Source organism: Aethina tumida, chromosome 1 (genome assembly GCF_024364675.1).
Source record: "Aethina tumida isolate Nest 87 chromosome 1, icAetTumi1.1, whole genome shotgun sequence".
Lineage (NCBI taxonomy): Eukaryota > Metazoa > Arthropoda > Insecta > Coleoptera > Nitidulidae > Aethina > Aethina tumida.
Window position 1 is genome coordinate 12,913,186 of NC_065435.1, and position 18,893 is coordinate 12,932,078.

Genomic DNA, 18,893 nt, shown 5'->3' on the forward strand with positions numbered 1-18,893 from the left:
GAAACATAGTCGGGCGAAAAATTGAAACCATTAAAAGACACCAATAATACTTATCGAATTGTAGAAACGACTGTACAGAGTGATATCATTGGTATAAAGCAATAATAAGCAAAAAGTCGAGAATGACTTCATTATCGGTTGGGGTGAGCGTTTCCCGTCGTCGTCTCACCCCAACGTTGCGGATAGAATTAGGAGATAAAAGGATTTCGCTGATTTCATTTCCATTTAGGGGGTTATCCGAAAAAAGCAAACATACTAAATGGCATGTCCTTTTAATTGGGATGCACTTTTACGCTTCAAAGGATAATTAATATCCTGAAAATCGAATTCATATAACTCAATTAATCTATGGTTACTAGACTACATCAATTCAATCACGGACCTAATTAAGAAACTTGATAGTTAATTAATTTATCACAAACAACTCCGTAATTTATTTATTACGTTATCCTGGCTCTCACTCACTTTAGTTACTGACTAATTTCGCTTCTAAATTTCAACAAAAGAAAAATTCTTTTTGAAAGCAATCGATATCTTGCCAAATCGTTTACCTGTATAATGAATCTAAAAAGCTCCTAAGTATGACATAAAAGACGGTTCTGATCAAAGAATTCTTTTAAATAATTTCTCATAGATAGACAGCGAGTTGATAATAAAATTAACCCTTTAATAAAGGCTTTTCCCTTATACTAAAGTGTACGACTGCTGTGTAAAATATACTTTTCCCTCTATAAGATTATAAATGCTCTTAGTCTTACAAAAGCATCAAGATTGATTTTCTTTTCAGGGGACTTATTAGGTTGCTGCACATCGAAATACATCAAATTACTGAAAATAACTCGAAGGATTTCACAGTACTTATTGTACTTATTGTCAGTAAAACAGACAAAATTAAACGTTAAGTAAAAATGTATTAATTCATGTCAACTAATAATTAATTATATAAGTAAATGTGTTTTACTTGTACCATACTATACTTTGTGTGGACCACTATTATTTGGTTCATTCGCATAATCGACAAGATTAAAGTTTACTATGCACAAGCTTTGATAGTGTCAGTTTCTCCGCATAGATGGCACAGCGTTTCATATGTAAAAGTTTTAATTTCAAATCGCTAGATGAAATAAAAACTAGTGCAGTTAGCTCATTATGCGATATTATGAAAATAGGTTCAATATGGCTTAATAACAAAAATCATAAGGGTACTATTTGCAAATGAACCCGCATTGACGTTACTTTCCCGACTTCGCTTTCAAACAGTTTTAGTTTTCTTTAAAACACAGAATCATGAAAAATGTCAGTTGGGTTTTGGTGAATATGCTAGTAATTTCAGCTGCTCTTAATTTAAACAATTCATGTGAGTATATTATTCATCACTATAGTTTGTGGTACTTTGGAAATTTTGCATTTTGGACTAAGTACCCGATTAAGTTTGTCAAAATCTCTTTAAAACAACTGAAATTGATCATATTTTATGTTTCTAGCAACTGATAAACAAATGTCCAATCGCCATCCAAAGTTTTATGGTCCATTGTTGGGTGCATTTCTAGCGAACCTCCTAGCTCTTCCAATCACAGCAAGATTCACACCAACTGGTTCCCTGAAATTAGCCTACAATCAACCACCGAATTATTGGAATCGATATGAAAACTACTACAGTCACGAAGACTTCAAACCCAGTAACTGGCAACCCAGTTCTTATGATAACTCGCAGTACTACCCAGTTCTGACAACATCTGCCCCTCAGATACACCATCACCATCACCACCTAGACAAACCCTTAGCAAGTCAGCAACAAATCGTAAATATACACGATCCCTCAAATGAAGTAGTGATAGAAGACTCTTATCCGGAAGTACCAGTGCAGTCAACAATACCACCAACCTCGTTCCCTGATCTGCAAGAGCCAATCCCTGCTGAATCTAGTTTAAGTGTTAGAAGACAAAAAGTGCCTAAGGAGTTCAGACAAAATAGCAAAAGAAGAACTACCACAACTTACAGACCGAAACAGAAAAGAGGAACCCAAAGATACTATCCCAATAAGAAGAAATACAACAACAACAAAAGAAGGAAGACCACCACAACCGAAGACTATTACGAAAGTTACGAGGAGTACACCACGCAAAAGCCCAAAAGAAAATCACAGCCGAAACGCCCTGTAAGTTCGTACGAAGACAGTGCCAGTGAATACGACTATGATTATGAGGAATCGTACGAGTATACCACCAGAAGGCCGTACAAAAAGAGGAGGCGCACCACAACGAGGAGGAACAGATACAAGAACAAGAACAAGAAGAGGCAAGAACTGGATGACTACGACGAGTACGACTACGGTTTTAATTACAGAAACCCCTTCGACAACATTAATATAAGGCCTAGGCAAGAAACTACCACGGAAACTACAACTACGACCACAGCTGCGTCTAGCTCAAGTAGTTCGACTACTACTCAAACTACTCACATTATGAACGGTACTACTGTTGCTCCAAACAATGCAACAAGCAACACCACAGGGTATGGTAAGTACTGATATTGTTTGTTTTGATAAGTATTAAATTTTGAATTCCTTCAGTACTAATTAAGATGTCTAGTCTTTTAGAGTAGTTTAATTAATCTAAACTGTCTTTAAAAATGGTATTAATGTATTTTAGGTTACGGTCCATCGAATGGAAATGAAGGAATTAGTATAACTTATGGTCCCCCAACTGGTCAAAATGGAGCAGCGTATGGTCCTCCACGACCTTCGTACGGTCCACCAAATTATCCGCAGTACCACGCCCATTACAGTGATTGGTATGAAAGTGAGGCTACTAGAAATGACATTGTCCAAAAGGTGCATGACCTGATTGGAGTTCATCACATTTTTTAAAGACTAATTTGATTATTAATTAATTTATTAATACATGGTGTGGGTTTGTATATTGTAAATATGCATATATTTTGATAAAATATAGATATTTTTATTTTAAATCGTGATTTATTTATTTCACATAAGACTAAAATGTTTTCAAGAATTCCCAGTAATTGGTAACACTCAGTTCGCAGTACTACCCAGTTTTGACTACATCTGCTCTTCAGATACACCACACCCTTAACAAGTCAGCTACAAATTGTAAATATATATATAGTACCAGTGTAGTCAAAAATATCTCCAACCTCATTTTGGAATTCGTAAGAACCAATTTCTGTAGAATCCAGGTTGTGTTAAAAGACAAAAAGTGACCAATGAGTTCAGACAGGATAGCAGAAAAGAAGTACCAGAAAAGATAAACGTAAAAGTATTACTCAAATAAAATGAAATAAATCAAAATAAGAAAGACCACCACCACCGATGATTATTACAAAAGTTATGAGGAATACATCATGAAAAAACCCAAAAGAAAGTTTCAGCCCAATAGTCCTGTAAGTTTTTATGAAGAGAGTGCCAGTGAATGTGACTACGATGAATCATATGAGTATATAACCAAGGAGTCTTAAAAATGAGAAGGTGTACCACTACGAAAAGAATCAGGTACAAGAACAAGAAGGGGCAGAATTGGATAACAATGATGAGTACGACTAATCCTTTCGATAACATAAAATGAGGCCAAGGCAAGAAACTACATCATAACTACTTCTAGTTCATGTGGTTCGACTACACTATTAGAATTGTGAATGGTACTACTGTTGCTGCAAATATTACACCAAGTAACACCACAGAATAAGAACTGATATTTTTTGTTATTTTGTTACTACTAAACGAAGAGTATAAGAATTGTGTTTTTATAACAATATCAAATTCCTTCAATAATAATTAAGCAATTTTGTAATCTATTCTAAAATGTGTTCCAAATGTGATATTAACGTATTTTAGGTTTTGGGCCATCGAATGAGATTAAAGAAATTAGTACAACTTAAGGTACTCCAACTGGCTTAGTTTAAAGTGATTGGTACGAAAGTGAGGCTAGTGGAAATGACATTATACAAGAAATTCACGACCTGAGCGAAATCCATCACATTTTTAAAAGACTAATTTGATTATTAATTAATTTATTAACACCTGGTGTGGGTTTGTATTGTCTGTAAATATACACTTTGATAAAACATAGATATTTTCATTTTGAATTGTGATTTATTTCACATGGGAGTTTGAAACATTTGCCAGGAAACAACAAGGAGAGACAGCATTGGATGAATACGACTAACCCTTTCGATAACATAAAATGAGGTCTAAGGAAGAAACTACCACCACAACTACTTCTAGCACATATGGTTCGACTACACTGAATATTAATATTGTGAATGGTACTACTGTTGCTCCAAATAATACAACAAGTAACACCACAGGATAAGGTAAGTATTGACGTTTTTTGTTACTTATTAGTATACAACCAAGAGGCCTTAAAAAATGAGATGTGCCACAACGAAAAGAAACAGATACAAGAACAAGAACAAGAATAGGCAGAACTGGATGACTATGATGAGTACGACTAATCCTTTTGATAACATAAAAAGAGGCCAAGGCAAGAAACTACCACCACAACTACTTCTAGCTTATGTGGTTCAACTACACAGACTAATAATATTCTGAATGGTACTACTGTTGCTTCAAATATTACACCAAATAATACCACAGGATAAGTACTGATATTATTTGTTACTTCGTTACCACTAAACGAAGAGTATAAGGACTGTGTTTTTAATACAATATCAAATTCGTCCAGTAATAATTAAGTAATTTTGGAATCTAGCCTAAAATGTGTTCGAAAAGTGATATTAACGTATTTTAGGTTTTGGGCCATCGAATGGGAATGAAGAAATTCATACAACTTACGGTACTCCAACTGGCTCAGCTTACAGTGATTGGTACGAAAGTGAAGCTAGTGGAAATGATATTGTACAAGAAATTCATGATCTGAGTGAAGTCCATCACATTTTTAAAAGACTAATTTGATTATTAATTAATTTATTAACACTTGGTATTGTCTGTAAATATGCATATACTTTGATATTGATAGATATTTTCATTTTGAATTGTGATTTATTTCACATTGGAGTTTGAAACATTTGCCAGGAAAGAACAAGAAGAGGCAGCATTGGATGAGTACAACTAACCCTTTCGATAACATGAAATGAGGTCTAAGGAAGAAACTACCACAACAACTACTTCTAGCACATATGGTTCGACTACAACGATTATTAATATTGTGAATGGTACTACTGTTGCTCTAAATAATACAACAAGTAACACCACAGGTTAAGGAAAGTACTGACATTTTTTGTTTCTTATGAGTACACAACCAAGAGGCCTTAAAAAAGAAACAGATACAAGAACAAAAACAAGAATAGGCAGAACTGGATGACTATGATGAGTATGACTAATGCTTTTGATAACATAAAATGAGGCCGAGACAAGAAACTACCACCACAACTACTTCTAGCTTATGTGGTTCAACTACACAGACTAATAATATTCTGAATGGTACTACTGTTGCTTCAAATATTACACCTAGTAATACCACAGGATAAGTACTGATATTTTTTGTTACTTTGTTACCACTAAACGAAGAGTATAAGGACTGTGTTTTTAATACAATATCAAATTCCTCCAGTAATAATTAAGTAATTTTGGAATCTAGTCTAAGATGTGTTCGAAAAGTGATATTAACATATTTTAGGTTTTGGGCCATCGAATGGGAATGAAGAAATTCGTACAACTTACGGTACTCCAACTGGCTCAGCTTACAGTGATTGGTACGAAAGTGTAGCTAGTGGAAATGATATTGTACAAGAACTTCATGATCTGAGTGAAGTACATCACATTTTTAAAAGACTAATTTGACTATTAATTAATTTATTAACACTTGGTGTGGGTTTGTATTGTCTGTAAATATGCATACACTTTGATAAAACATAGATATTTTCATTTTGAATTGTGATTTATTTCACATGGGATTTTGAAACATTTGCAAGAATGCCAGGAAATTGGTGCCAAGAAACGATGATATAAAATAAGAACCTACGCAGCACTTTCAAAAAAATTACAAAGTGGCAGTTGTATAGCTTCATTTAAATTTAATAATTTATTTATAGACGCACAAAATGTCCCTTGTGTACAAACACCGAATCGAAAATAAGCCCGATAGAAAACGGCATGTCGCAACAAGTAACGTGATGATTGGTGACGATTGCGGGTGGAATTGTTTCTTAAATTTTCTAGCAATCCGACGTTTGACGCACGCAACGTGAGGTTTTAATAAATAATGCCTTAATTGCTGTTTTATTACATTAATGGTGCTCACCAATTTCCTACAACGTTAACAAGCCAAGTGCCGGAGAAAACTTTTAATTCCACCCCAACGATGAATTTTTCATGTAATGCGTGTGAATTTAGGGTCGGAACTTGATTATTTCCGTATGGCGTTGGATATTTCCTGCACGAATTTTATCTTTGCTGCTTTGAATAAAAATCAACGCCACATCACACGTTACTGCTAATTGGGGATAATTGCTTTTGAGGGCAAACCACACCGTTTATTTCGTTCGTGGTAACTGATACTCCCGTGTCGCATTGTCGCATTATGCAAGCGATTATTTTGGAAGAATGGCCAGCTTCGAGTGCGATTTTATTCCGGGGCTTGTGTTAATAATAATCGTGTAACTGCTGGCATGATATATCACATATTTGTTCTCAAATGGTCTAAAACTGGCAGAGCCGGATTTTTTTAGGATGCTTGCCAAAGTTTTATTTCCAGATAGTCCTTTGTTTATTTATACAAGTGACATTTCTTTTGTCCGCGTTAAACGCCCAGGGAAAACACAAGTCCAAGTGAATAATTTATATTAACTGAATGGAAGTAATAACAGACCCACAATTCTATCAGTATTAGGCAAATAAAAACACAATTTTCGAAAATGAAGTGTACGAGGAATATTGATTGGATAAATATTATGAATAATAAATTGTGATTATTATTCTTTTTTGTTGTTGTGCCAACCTTGAATGGTACAATTTCCAGCCAGACGGTTTTGAACACATGGGCAAATTTACTAATGTAATTTTAATAAAATATTATTTCAAATGCGAAGCTTTATGTTTGCTGCCTTTTTATACTCTAGGTGTATCGTGCTTAATTGTAGATCGAAATGAGAGATAGGATGAACATTATGAGGCTATGCTATGTCCAGTGCCGTCCAATTGAACTTCAATTCAGGTCATTTTAGCAGGCCACAAAATTATATTATTTTATCACAAAAGCTAGTTTGTAGAACAATTAACTAATTTAGCAAAATAAATTATATATAAAACCAGTGTTCCATGATGGGTAACTTTGATGTGTAACAGGAAATTTACTTCTGAATTATTTTTTCATGTCATTTTCTACGCTAATGTCCCAAAGGACAACGTTAAATCCAGCAATTTAACCGTATCTTCTTTCTATCTACCCCATATTTTCTATTGCATTTGTATATTAGGTTTCCTTTTCCATGTGACTAATTGCAATCTATAAAAATTTAACTGTTACTATAATTCATAACAGTGGAATATTTTATGTTAATGTTTGAGTATTTCCTTATCAGTATTTTGGTATCAAAGTTTTGTTGTTAAATAAATATAATTTTATTCGCGAGTTTGTTGTAAATATCGTTAAGGTTTTACAAAAATTATATGTACAGTAATGACCAGAGAAAATTATATGTATTGAAACAATTTTATATTTAATTACATTATATTCTTTCTATAATTATTCATTTTGAACCTAAATAATATTAATTTATACTTAAATTAAATGTTAAATAAATGACCAATGAGGCTCCTCACAGAAATATTATACATTTAAAAAATATATACTTATTAAATAATTTATACATAACTTAAAAAAAATTGTTAACATTTTGTTGAGTATCCTTAATTCGTTGAAACTACTCTTCAATTAATAACCTCAATTCATTTAATTTGATGGTTTTCGGTTTTTAATCTAAGTTTTCAATTGAATTTAGATTCGGATTTTGCTCTGGCCAATCGAGAACATCAACATGATTATCTTTCAACAAGTTTTGAACAACTTTCGTTCATGCTTTGGATCATTATCATGGCAAATGATTTCATCACATCTCTCATGATATTTTTACACATGAAACGTCGATTTTACCGATAATTTTCTACCATATCAAGAAAAGGAAAATCAAACCAAAACGTTTCCTCCACCGTGTTTTATTAAGAGGACGACGTATTGTTTACCATCTGATCCTATTCTACTGAACATGGAGTACTTCAAAGTACCCTTCGTTTCTTGCCTAGGCATCATTTCATGTTATCAAGAGGGTTAGTCGTACTCCTCATAGTCTTCCAGTTTTGCCTCTTTTTGTTCTTGTTCTGTTCTGTTTCTTCTCGTTGTGGTACACCTTCTCATTTTTTAAGGCCTCTTGGTTGTGTACTCATAAAAGTCATGGTAGTCACACTTACTGGTCTTCATAAGAATTACAGGAAATAAGTAGCTCATTTGGCACATTTAAACTCGATTCTACAGGGATTGCTTCTTACGAATTCAAAAATAAGGTTGGAGATATTGTTGACTGCACTGGTACTTCTGGATAAGAGTCTTCAAGCATTATTTCTTTTGAAGGATGATATATATTTACGATTTGTAGCTGACTTAAGCTGCTGAGGAACAGATGTAGTAAGAACTGGGTAGTACTGCGAGTTACCAATTACAGAGAATTCTTGAAAACATTTCTTATGTCTTATGTGAAATAAATAAATCACTATTTAAAATAAAAATATCTATATTTTACCAAAATATATGTATATTTCAAAGTACTGTTCACCAAAATTCTAAAGGATAATTAATATATTTTTGTGCAAACTTTAGTCTTGTCCGAATATAGAGTGTCGTTATATTAAGTATTGAGAATTTCTTAAAAAGCTTTGTAACTATTTTAATTTTATAAAGAACTTCTTAAAAAGTTATAGTTCAGTCTCACTTTTATAGAGAAGTTTTGTAACTGACTTAATTTTACACAAACTTGCTTAAAGTTTTATAACTGTTTATACAAAGTATCTTAATAAGTTTTATAGATAATTTTTATAACTGTCTTAATTTTATAAAAAAAATTTTATAGGTTTCACAACTGGTTGAAACAAGATAACTTATTAACTTTCTCAATTTTATAGAGAATTTGTTTAAAAGTTTCATAACTGGTTCAATTTTATAGAAAACTTCTTAGAAAGTTTCGTAACTATCTTAATTTTATAAATAATATCTTAAAAATTTCATAACTGTCCCAAAATTATAGAGAACTTTTTAGAAAATTTCACAACTCTCAATTTTATAGAGAACTTCTTAGAAAGTTTCCTAATTATCTTAATTTTATAAATAATATCTTAAAAAGTTTTATAACTGTCCCAATATTATAGAGAACTTTTTAGAAAATTTCACAACTTTCGATTAAAAAGTTTTGTAACTGTATTAATTTTTTAAGAACTTGTTTCGTAACTCTCATAATTAAAAGCATGCTTAAAAAGTTTAATAACTGTCTTAATTTTATAAAAAATATCTTAATAAGTTTTATAATTGTCTGGAACAAAATAACTTTAATAACTTTCTCATTTTTATGGAGAATTTCTTTAAACGTTTCGTAACTATCTTAATTTTATAAAGAACTTCTTAAAATGTTTTGTCTTAAAATTTTAAAAAATTGATACCAATGGACTCCTTACTGAAATACATCCTTACAATTTTTGTTCATTCAGTCGACGTCTGAATGTTTCACAAGACACACTGATACTGTATGACTCAATTAACTCATTTTTTATGTGCCTAGAAGACAAGAAAGGATTTCGTTTACTGATTCTTCCAGTTTGTCGGTCTATAAAAGGAGTTGCTTTTTTGTTATCACGTTTTCTTATTGTATTTTCAATTGAGTGTGTTATTTCATATTCGTTAATAACATTGTAAACCATTTTTCAGGAGCATCTTAATATTTTTCATGTTAATTATTATTTTCCTCTTTTCTGGAATGCTACGTTACTTTCTGAAAGTGAGTTATTCAATAAAATTGTAAGAATAAATTCTTACTATTAAGAGTTTTATTAAATACTTACTAGATGTGTGACAAAAAAAGCAAAAAAAAAAAACGTATAGAATATTGAAATATATCTCTTATTCTGACGACAAAATTTCAATTCAATCCCTTTATGAAATATCTTAAAAAATTGTGCCATTTCCTTGACCCTCACTGTATATGTATGATAAATTGATTTCATAATTTAAACGATAGATGAGCTAGATATTTTTATTGATTGGATAATGTGTATTTAATATTGAGCTTTGATTGTTCATTGTACAGTATTTTGTGTATATTATACATGAAATGTCTTCAATGGGCAGCCCAATCCTCTAATAATAACCTTAAAAAAATGTTAAAAAAAGAATCATAGAAAAGTAAGCTTTCCAAATAATAAAGTTTTAAATTATGAATTGTGCTTCCTTTTAATTTGGCTGCTTTACTGATGTTTAAATAAAAATAAGGTTAAAAATATGTCATTAGGAGGAACAAGCTTAAATCCATCTTGACATTTCAAAAAAATCATTTTCAGAGGATTTTTAACTTCCAACTTAGACGCTGGTTGGTTACTGATTGAATTAGATAGATAATTAGTTTTAATAATATTGTTTTGGACTAGAGTCGTACAAGATTGCAAAGAGCCAAAGGTGACGACAGTCCAAAGCTTCATGAAACCTTCCTTATTGCCACTCTCATGAACATCATCAGTTGGTCAATTTTCACTTGATGACCTGCTTTGATGAAATTTCTAAAATAAATGTCACACGCAAAATACGAAAACAGAACAGTGTAACATTTTCGAAATTATCCGGAGAAATATTAGCCTCAATAATCGCCGGTGCATTAGTCTAAATCATCCACAGTACATCACCGACCAAACAATAAAATTAATTATAGTCGCATAAAAAAAATTGTAGATCAGAAAATAAACTATGAGCGCGATTTAGAAGAAGTAACAAAATCAGTTCAACATCTGATAAATATGCAACAGCTGTGACTATTAACTAAGGGACACCGAAAATAGACTCTGAAATCTCCCATCGAAGACGTTGCAAACGATTTAAAACAATTCAACTTCCTCTTCACTCCCAAAATATCGTGTAGTTTTTTCGAGTTACAACAAAATTAACTTACGTAACTTGTTCGGTTATTTATAACATACGCCTTTTACTTTATAAAACTGTTTTTGTGCTGTATTTGTACTTTAATCGATTTGGAAAATGGACATGCACTTAAGATTGTAAAGATTTCCCTATCCATTATGTGGTAAAACGAGTGGTGACTTCGATTTGTGTAAACACACAGTATTGATAAATGTGTGCTATCAACATCGTTTGCATAACAATCATCTGTAATCAATTGGACAATTTCTGTACATATTTGACCACTGAAAAAAATTTTACAAGCACATTATTCTGCCAAAAAAAAAAAAAACTAAATAAAAAAACCGATGAGGCTCATTTATTACCCACTCGTCATTATGAGAGGCACTTCAAGACCTCCCTGTGTATGCTTAGTTGCAAATTGAAGTATTTTCAATGGTGGAACACTTCCCTTAATGATCTTCTGTCAATTAAGTTTGAACTAGGAAAAAAATTGGAGGCAAATTGACGAAATATTTTCCTTGGTCACCTTATTTTCCCAATTACATTCGTACTAGGAAAAACATTTGAAAGGTCACAATCAAGTCAATAAATTATTTATAAACGAAAATGTCGATAACCTTAATAATAACGTTTAAAATTAGCACAATTTCAACATAATTAGAACAAAATACGACAATAAAAATCGAAATGATACCCGAGATGAATTCGAAACATATGTTAGTGTTTGTGGGGAGCATATTTTTTGTACATTTTGAGACATCAGTATATGATATATAGAGTTTATTTCTAGACCCATTTGAAATGTTACTTTACGGAATTAGAATCGTTTTGCTGATTGAAACGTTCACTAATTGCTCATTTTCAGACACCACATTGTCCAGTATTGATCGGTATTATGTTTATTAATCGGCTTAATAAAATAATGGATTGTAAAATAAGTTTAGTAACGGCATTAAGCCAAACATTAAATAAACGTGCACGAAAATGTGATTTTTAAAATCATATTAAAATGAACACGAATTAGCTGTAGCCAAATCACATTTTACTTCCCCAAACATAGGACAACTGCACAAAATCTATTTTTATAACGAAATTAGACATAATAACTATTCATGTACACTAACGCGTCCACCATTAAACAACATGTTCCAAGCCGTTCAATATATGTTTAATTTATCGGATTTATGTGTATATTCCCTCTTGTATACATTGAAAAAAGAAGAAACAAACAATGTGCACACTATTATAGATTGATATTGATTGACAAGTATGAAATATTTTGGATATTACACGTTTTCAAACAGCGGAAATTGTTTTTGGTGCTACGAGGTTGTTAAAGAAAATACTAATTAATAATGTATGTGCATGTTATATACATTTATACTTTTTATACAATTTTTTCAGTAATTTTATTGTATAGGTAATTTACGATATGATAAAAATATCTATATAAGACAACTTTAAAATCAACATTTATTCAAATAAAAATATACTTACTCTAAATTAGATTATGTTTTCAAAGTGAATCTTACCATTGCTAAAAACTATTCTAATATGTTATATACATTTATACTTGTTATACAATTTCTCCAGTTACTTTTTTTGTATAGGTAATTTACGATATGATAAAAAATATGTATAGAATATAAGACAACCTTAAAATTAACCATTATTCAAATAAAAATATACTTACATTAAATTAGATTGTTTTCAAAGTGTATCTTAACCTCTACTAAAAACTATTCTAATGTAAGTATGTGTTATATACATCTATACTTGTTATACAATTTCTCCAGTTACTTTTTTGTATAGGTAATTTACGATATGATCAATAATAGGTATATATTATACGACAACTTTAATATTAACCATTATTTAAATAAAAATATACTTACTGACTTTAAATTAGATTATGCCTTCAAAGTGTATCTTAACCTTTCCTAAAAACTATTCTAATGTATGTATATGTTATATACATTTATACTTATTATACAATTTCTCCAGTTACTTTTTTGTATAGGTAATTTACGATATGATCAATAATAGGTATATATTATAAGACAATTTTAATATTAACCATTATTTAAATAAAAATATACTTACTTTAAATTAGACTATGTTTTCAAAGTGTATCTTAACCTCTCCTAAAAACTGTTCTAATTTTTTGTATGTTATATACATTTATACTTATTATACAATTTCTCCAGTTACTTTTTTGTATAGGTAATTTACGATATGATCAATAATAGGTATATATTATAAGACAATTTTAATATTAAAAATTATTTAAATAAAAATATACTTACTTTAAATTAGATTATGTTTTCAAAGTGTATCTTAACCTCTCCTAAAAACTATTCTAATGTATGTATATATTATATACATCTATACTTGTTATACAATTTCTCCAGTTACTTTTTGTATAGGTAATTTACGATATGATCAAAAATAGGTATATTTTTTAAGATAACTTTAATATTAACCATTATTCAAATAAAAATATACTTACATTAAATTAGATTGTTTTCAAAGTGTATCTTAACCTCTACTAAAAACTATTCTAATGTAAGTATATGTTACATACATCTATACTTGTTATACAATTTCTCCAGTTACTTTTTTGTATAGGTAATTTACGATATGATCAATAATAGGTATATATTATAAGACAACTTTAATATTAACCATTATTTAAATAAAAATATACTTACTTACTTTAAATTAGATTATGTTTTCAAAGTGTATCTTAACCTCTCCTAAAAACTATTCTAATGTATGTATATGTTATATACATCTATACTTGTTATACAATTTCTCCAGTTACTTTTTTGTATAGGTAATTTACGATATGATAAAAAATAGGTATATATTATGTGACAACTTTAATATTAACCATTATTCAAATAAAAATATACTTACTTTAAATTAGATTATGCTTTCAAAGTGTATCTTAACCTTTCCTAAAAACTATTCTAATGTATGTATATGTTATATACATTTATACTTGTTATACAATTTCTCCAGTTACTTTTTTGTATAGGTAATTTACGATATGATCAATAATAGGTATATATTATAAGACAATTTTAATATTAAAAATTATTTAAATAAAAATATACTTACTTTAAATTAGATTATGTTTTCAAAGTGTATCTTAACCTCTCCTAAAAACTGTTCTAATGTTTTGTATGTTATATACATTTATACTTATTATACAATTTCTCCAGTTACTTTTTTGTATAAGTAACTTATGATAAAAAATATGTATAAAATATTAGACAACTTTAAAATTAACCATTATTCAAATAAAAATATACTTACTTTAAATTAGATTGTTTTCAAAGTGTATCTTAACCTCTCCTAAATACTATTCTAATGTATGTATATGGTATATACATCTATACTTGTTATACAATTTCTCCAGTTACTTTTTTGTATAGGTAATTTACGATATGATAAAAAATATGTATAGAATATAAGACAACCTTAAAATTAACCATTATTCAAATAAAAATATACTTACTTTAAATTAGATTATGTTTTCAAAGTATATCTTAACCTCTCCTAAAAACTATTCTAATGTATGTATATGTTATATACATCTATACTTGTTATACAATTTCTCCAGTTACTTTTTTGTGTAGGTAATTTACCATATAATAAAAAATATGTATAGAATATAAGAAAGACAACCTTAAAATTAACCATTATTCAAATAAAAATATACTTTCTTTAAATTAGATCATGTTTTCAAAGTGTATCTTAACCTCTCCTAAAAACTATTCTAATGTATGTATATGTTATATACATCTATACTTGTTATACAATTTCCCCATATATTTTTTTGTATAGATAATTTACGAAATGATAAAAAAGAAGTGTAGAATAGTAGACAATTTTAAAAGTAACCATTATTCAAATAAAAATATATTTATTCTAAATTAGAGTACGTTTTCAAAGAGTATCTTAACCTTTCCTAAAAACTATTCTAATATTATACACATTTACATTTGTTACACAATTTTTTCTGTTACTTTTTTATATAAGTAAATCACTAAATAAGAAAAGTATAATAATACAATAAAATTTCAAAATCATTATTCAGCATCTTAACTTTTCCTCAAAACTATTCTAATGTTGTAATCTTGTATACATTTATATTTGTTTTACAATGTCTTCAGTTACTTTTTTTGTATAGGCAAATTAATATATAGTAAAAAATATGAATAGTAGATAAGAGAATAAAATAAAAAACTTTAAAATTAACCATTATTCAAATAAAACTGTACTTATTCAAAAATAGAGTATGTTTTCAATGAGCATCTTAAGCTTTTCTAAAAACTACTCTAATGTTGTACATGTTATATTTGTTATAGAATTTCTCCAGTTACTTTTTTGTATAGGTAAATTACGATATGATAAAAATATGTATAAAATATATAAAACCTAGAAAATTAACCAAAATCGAATAAAAATATACATACTCTACAATAGGATAAGTTTCCAAAGTATACCTTAACCTTTTATAAAAACTAATATCTTTTACAAAGTTAAAACAATTAATTTTCAAACACAAATTTACAAGCAAATTATATATTTCTATTAGTTGGTTAAATTCACATAAAATTGAAATTGGTGTATTTAAACCAGTTAAATCTGATATAGTTTATAACTTTGTATAAAATGTTTATTTTTCTGAACGAAAAGAAAACTTGACTATTTTTATGTAATAGTTAATTTTCTTCTTAAATATATATATTATATTTATTTCAACTTCAGTTAGTTTAATAAATTCAAAATTCACTTCGCATAAAAATTTTAAATACACCTGACTATTTAAAAATGAAACAGACATTGTATAAAAGTACATTACAAATTAAAGGTAAAAAAATAAAATAAAAAAATACAAAATAATATTATTACCTATTAAAATTAGTACTTAAAACCACTTAGAAATAAGCTTTCAGAAAGCACAGTAAAAGTTCTTATTAGTTATTTGGATAAACTAAAATAAATCATTTTTAGAAGACTGCTATTAAAATTGGTGTAAGACATAAACTTTTAATTTGATTAAGATTTCATCAGCCACCGGGTCCAGAACACGTCGGATCATAATCCGTAAACCTAAACATCATAAGATTTTGTTTTTACAAGAACGTTTCGCTGATAGATGAATTACCTCATATCTAATCAGCCAACATGTAAATTAAGGAGTTATCCCTGAAATATTTATGTGCGCCATGCTTTCCTGTATTTCACACGTCAGTGCAATAACCCTTAACTTCAGCTTCGGCAGTGGCGCACGAGCCTAAACACACACAGGTGTGTTTTTCAACCCAACGTTCGAAAATTGTATGAGAGTGGCGCACATGGCATGAAGTGCAAGTAAAACAATGCCGTAACACTAGACCAAATACATCCAACAGGAAACGCGACGAGGGTTCCGTGGTACTAATCACTACGAAAATAGTTGCAGGGTTGGTGTCATCGCTGATAAAAATTTTATGCAAATCTGCTATCTACCTACCTCTTGTCTATTTATCGTAGATTTATTTGCCGGCGTTCGGTCGCCGTAATTTTTTGAATGGGGTGGTTCCGACCTAGGACCGTAACAATGAAAAACGGCAGCTGTTAGCTAAAATGATTTAATCGCTATTCTCACAGCACAATGGACGTGGACATTCGTATCTTTGCCCGATAGCGTTGAAAAAATACATGCTGCAACGATTGTTGGGGGATGTTTTTAATTATTTATCTTATTCAATTTGTAATAATAGGCTTAGATGGGTACTAAATCAGGTACTTCAAAGATACAATTATAATATTTTTTTTTTCAAAACATTTTTATTAGCAATTTAAGTAATTTGCCGGTCACAATTAATAGTAATTGTTTATTTTTAATACCGGAAACTTGGCAGTACTTAATTCGTTCATTTATTGGATATAAGAAGTATTGAATTGAAGTTTTGATTGCTATAATAAATTTTACAACGTCTACCTACGAAAATATTTATTTTTAATTTGGAAGTACAAATATATTGACTTTATTTATTGATTTTATTTATTCTTTAATTTTATAAATTAATGCATTAAACCGATTTTCATTTATTACCTACGCAAACATACAACAATTTTCAATAGATTTTCAAGCCAATATTGATTGAATTTAATTGTTCTTAAATAAACTGAATAAAAATAAAAATGATTGTATTTATTAAAGAATAAATAATCAATAAATAAGGAAAATCACTGTGCCAAATTTATTTTTTGTTTACTTAATTATGAAAAATTACAATAAAAATAAAAATTTATATATTTTAAAATTGAAAATTATCAAAATACATTTAAATTCTATTTAATTCCATTATAAAAAATTATAAAAAAAATAAAAATGATAATAATAGAAAATAATAATAAAATTCTTTAAAATACTTTAAATTGTATATAATTTAATTATATATTTTAAAATTGACAATTATCAAAATACTTTTAGACATTTTTAAATTTTTAATAGTTACATTGTTTATATTAAAATACCTGTTTTAATACCTTTATAAAAAATATTAGAAAATAATAATAAAATTGAAATTCTAATAGAATAGAAAAACTTTATTTATTATTTATTAAGGAGTAAATTTTAAAATATACTCTAATTAAATTATAAATTTATAATTACTTATTTTTTAGAAATTTATTAATCAAGGAATAAATAATTATTAAATAATAATATAAAATCGTCCCCCAATCAAATTAAAAATTAATCAAATTAATAAGCCTAAATTCATATTTTATTAATTTTTAATTAAATATGAGAAAAATGTATATATAGTATTTTAATAACAAATAAATATTTAAAGAAACTACTCAAAAAAAAGTCAAAATTATTAAAATATTTTTAATAAAATTTTAAATGGTAACATTAAACCATTTTAAAATTTATTTTTAATAATAATAAAAATTGTTTTATTAATTAAGGAAAAAATAATAAATAATTATTTATACTGATCCCCCCCCAAAAAAAAACAAATATATCAATGAAAAAAATTATATCAAATTTATATTTTTTACATATATTATATATTTTATAATATTTTTAAAATTTTAAATGATAACATTAAAATATTTTAAAATTTCATTTTAATTCAATTATAGAAAATATAAAAATAATTATTTTATTATTATTTAATAATTTAAATATATTTTAGTCTGTGTTAAATTTAATTATGAATATAGAAAATGAATAAAATTAAAAAAATATATATTCATTAAGGAATAAATAATTATTTAAACTGATCTCCAAAAAGAAATAAAAATTAGTCACATAATATTTTATATATTTGTATTTTAATTAATTATTTAATATTTTAAAAATTTTAAATGGTAACATTAAGATATTTTAAAATTTCATTTTGTTTTTGTTTTATGTAGTTTAAGTAATATTAATAATTTAAATAGATTTTTAGTTTAATGTATAGAATTTAATTATGAATACAGAAAGTGAGTAAAATTTTAAAAATATATTTATTGTGGAATAAATAATTATTAACTGACCTCCAAAAAAAAAATAAAAATTAGTCACATAGAAAAAGATTTATAATGTCAAATTTATAATATTTTTTATTTTTTTATTTAATTATTTAATATTTTTAAAATTTTAAATGGTAACATTAAGGTATTTTAAAATTTCATTTTAATTCAATTTTGAAACAATGTATAATAAAATTTTATATGGTAGAAAGT

General features: G+C 28.0%; 1 protein-coding gene across 1 annotated transcript; it reads left to right on the top strand.

Annotated features, from left to right (window-relative positions):
- Positions 1-1,229: 1,229 nt before the first annotated feature.
- Positions 1,230-2,869, top strand: LOC126264325 (uncharacterized). The gene is made up of 3 exons (XM_049961818.1): positions 1,230-1,357; positions 1,485-2,519; positions 2,652-2,869. The coding sequence occupies exons 1-3, from the start codon at positions 1,318-1,320 to the stop codon at positions 2,867-2,869; spliced, it is 1,293 nt and encodes a 430-aa protein (XP_049817775.1). The 5' UTR covers positions 1,230-1,317.
- Positions 2,870-18,893: the final 16,024 nt, after the last annotated feature.

Coding starts and splice junctions, on each gene's coding strand:
- LOC126264325 (XM_049961818.1), top strand. CDS start 1,318: ATGCTAGTAATTTCAGCTGCTCTTAATTTAAACAATTCAT. Junction 1,358..1,484: donor TCTTAATTTAAACAATTCAT/GTGAGTATATTA, acceptor TTATGTTTCTAG/CAACTGATAAACAAATGTCC. Junction 2,520..2,651: donor AAGCAACACCACAGGGTATG/GTAAGTACTGAT, acceptor AATGTATTTTAG/GTTACGGTCCATCGAATGGA.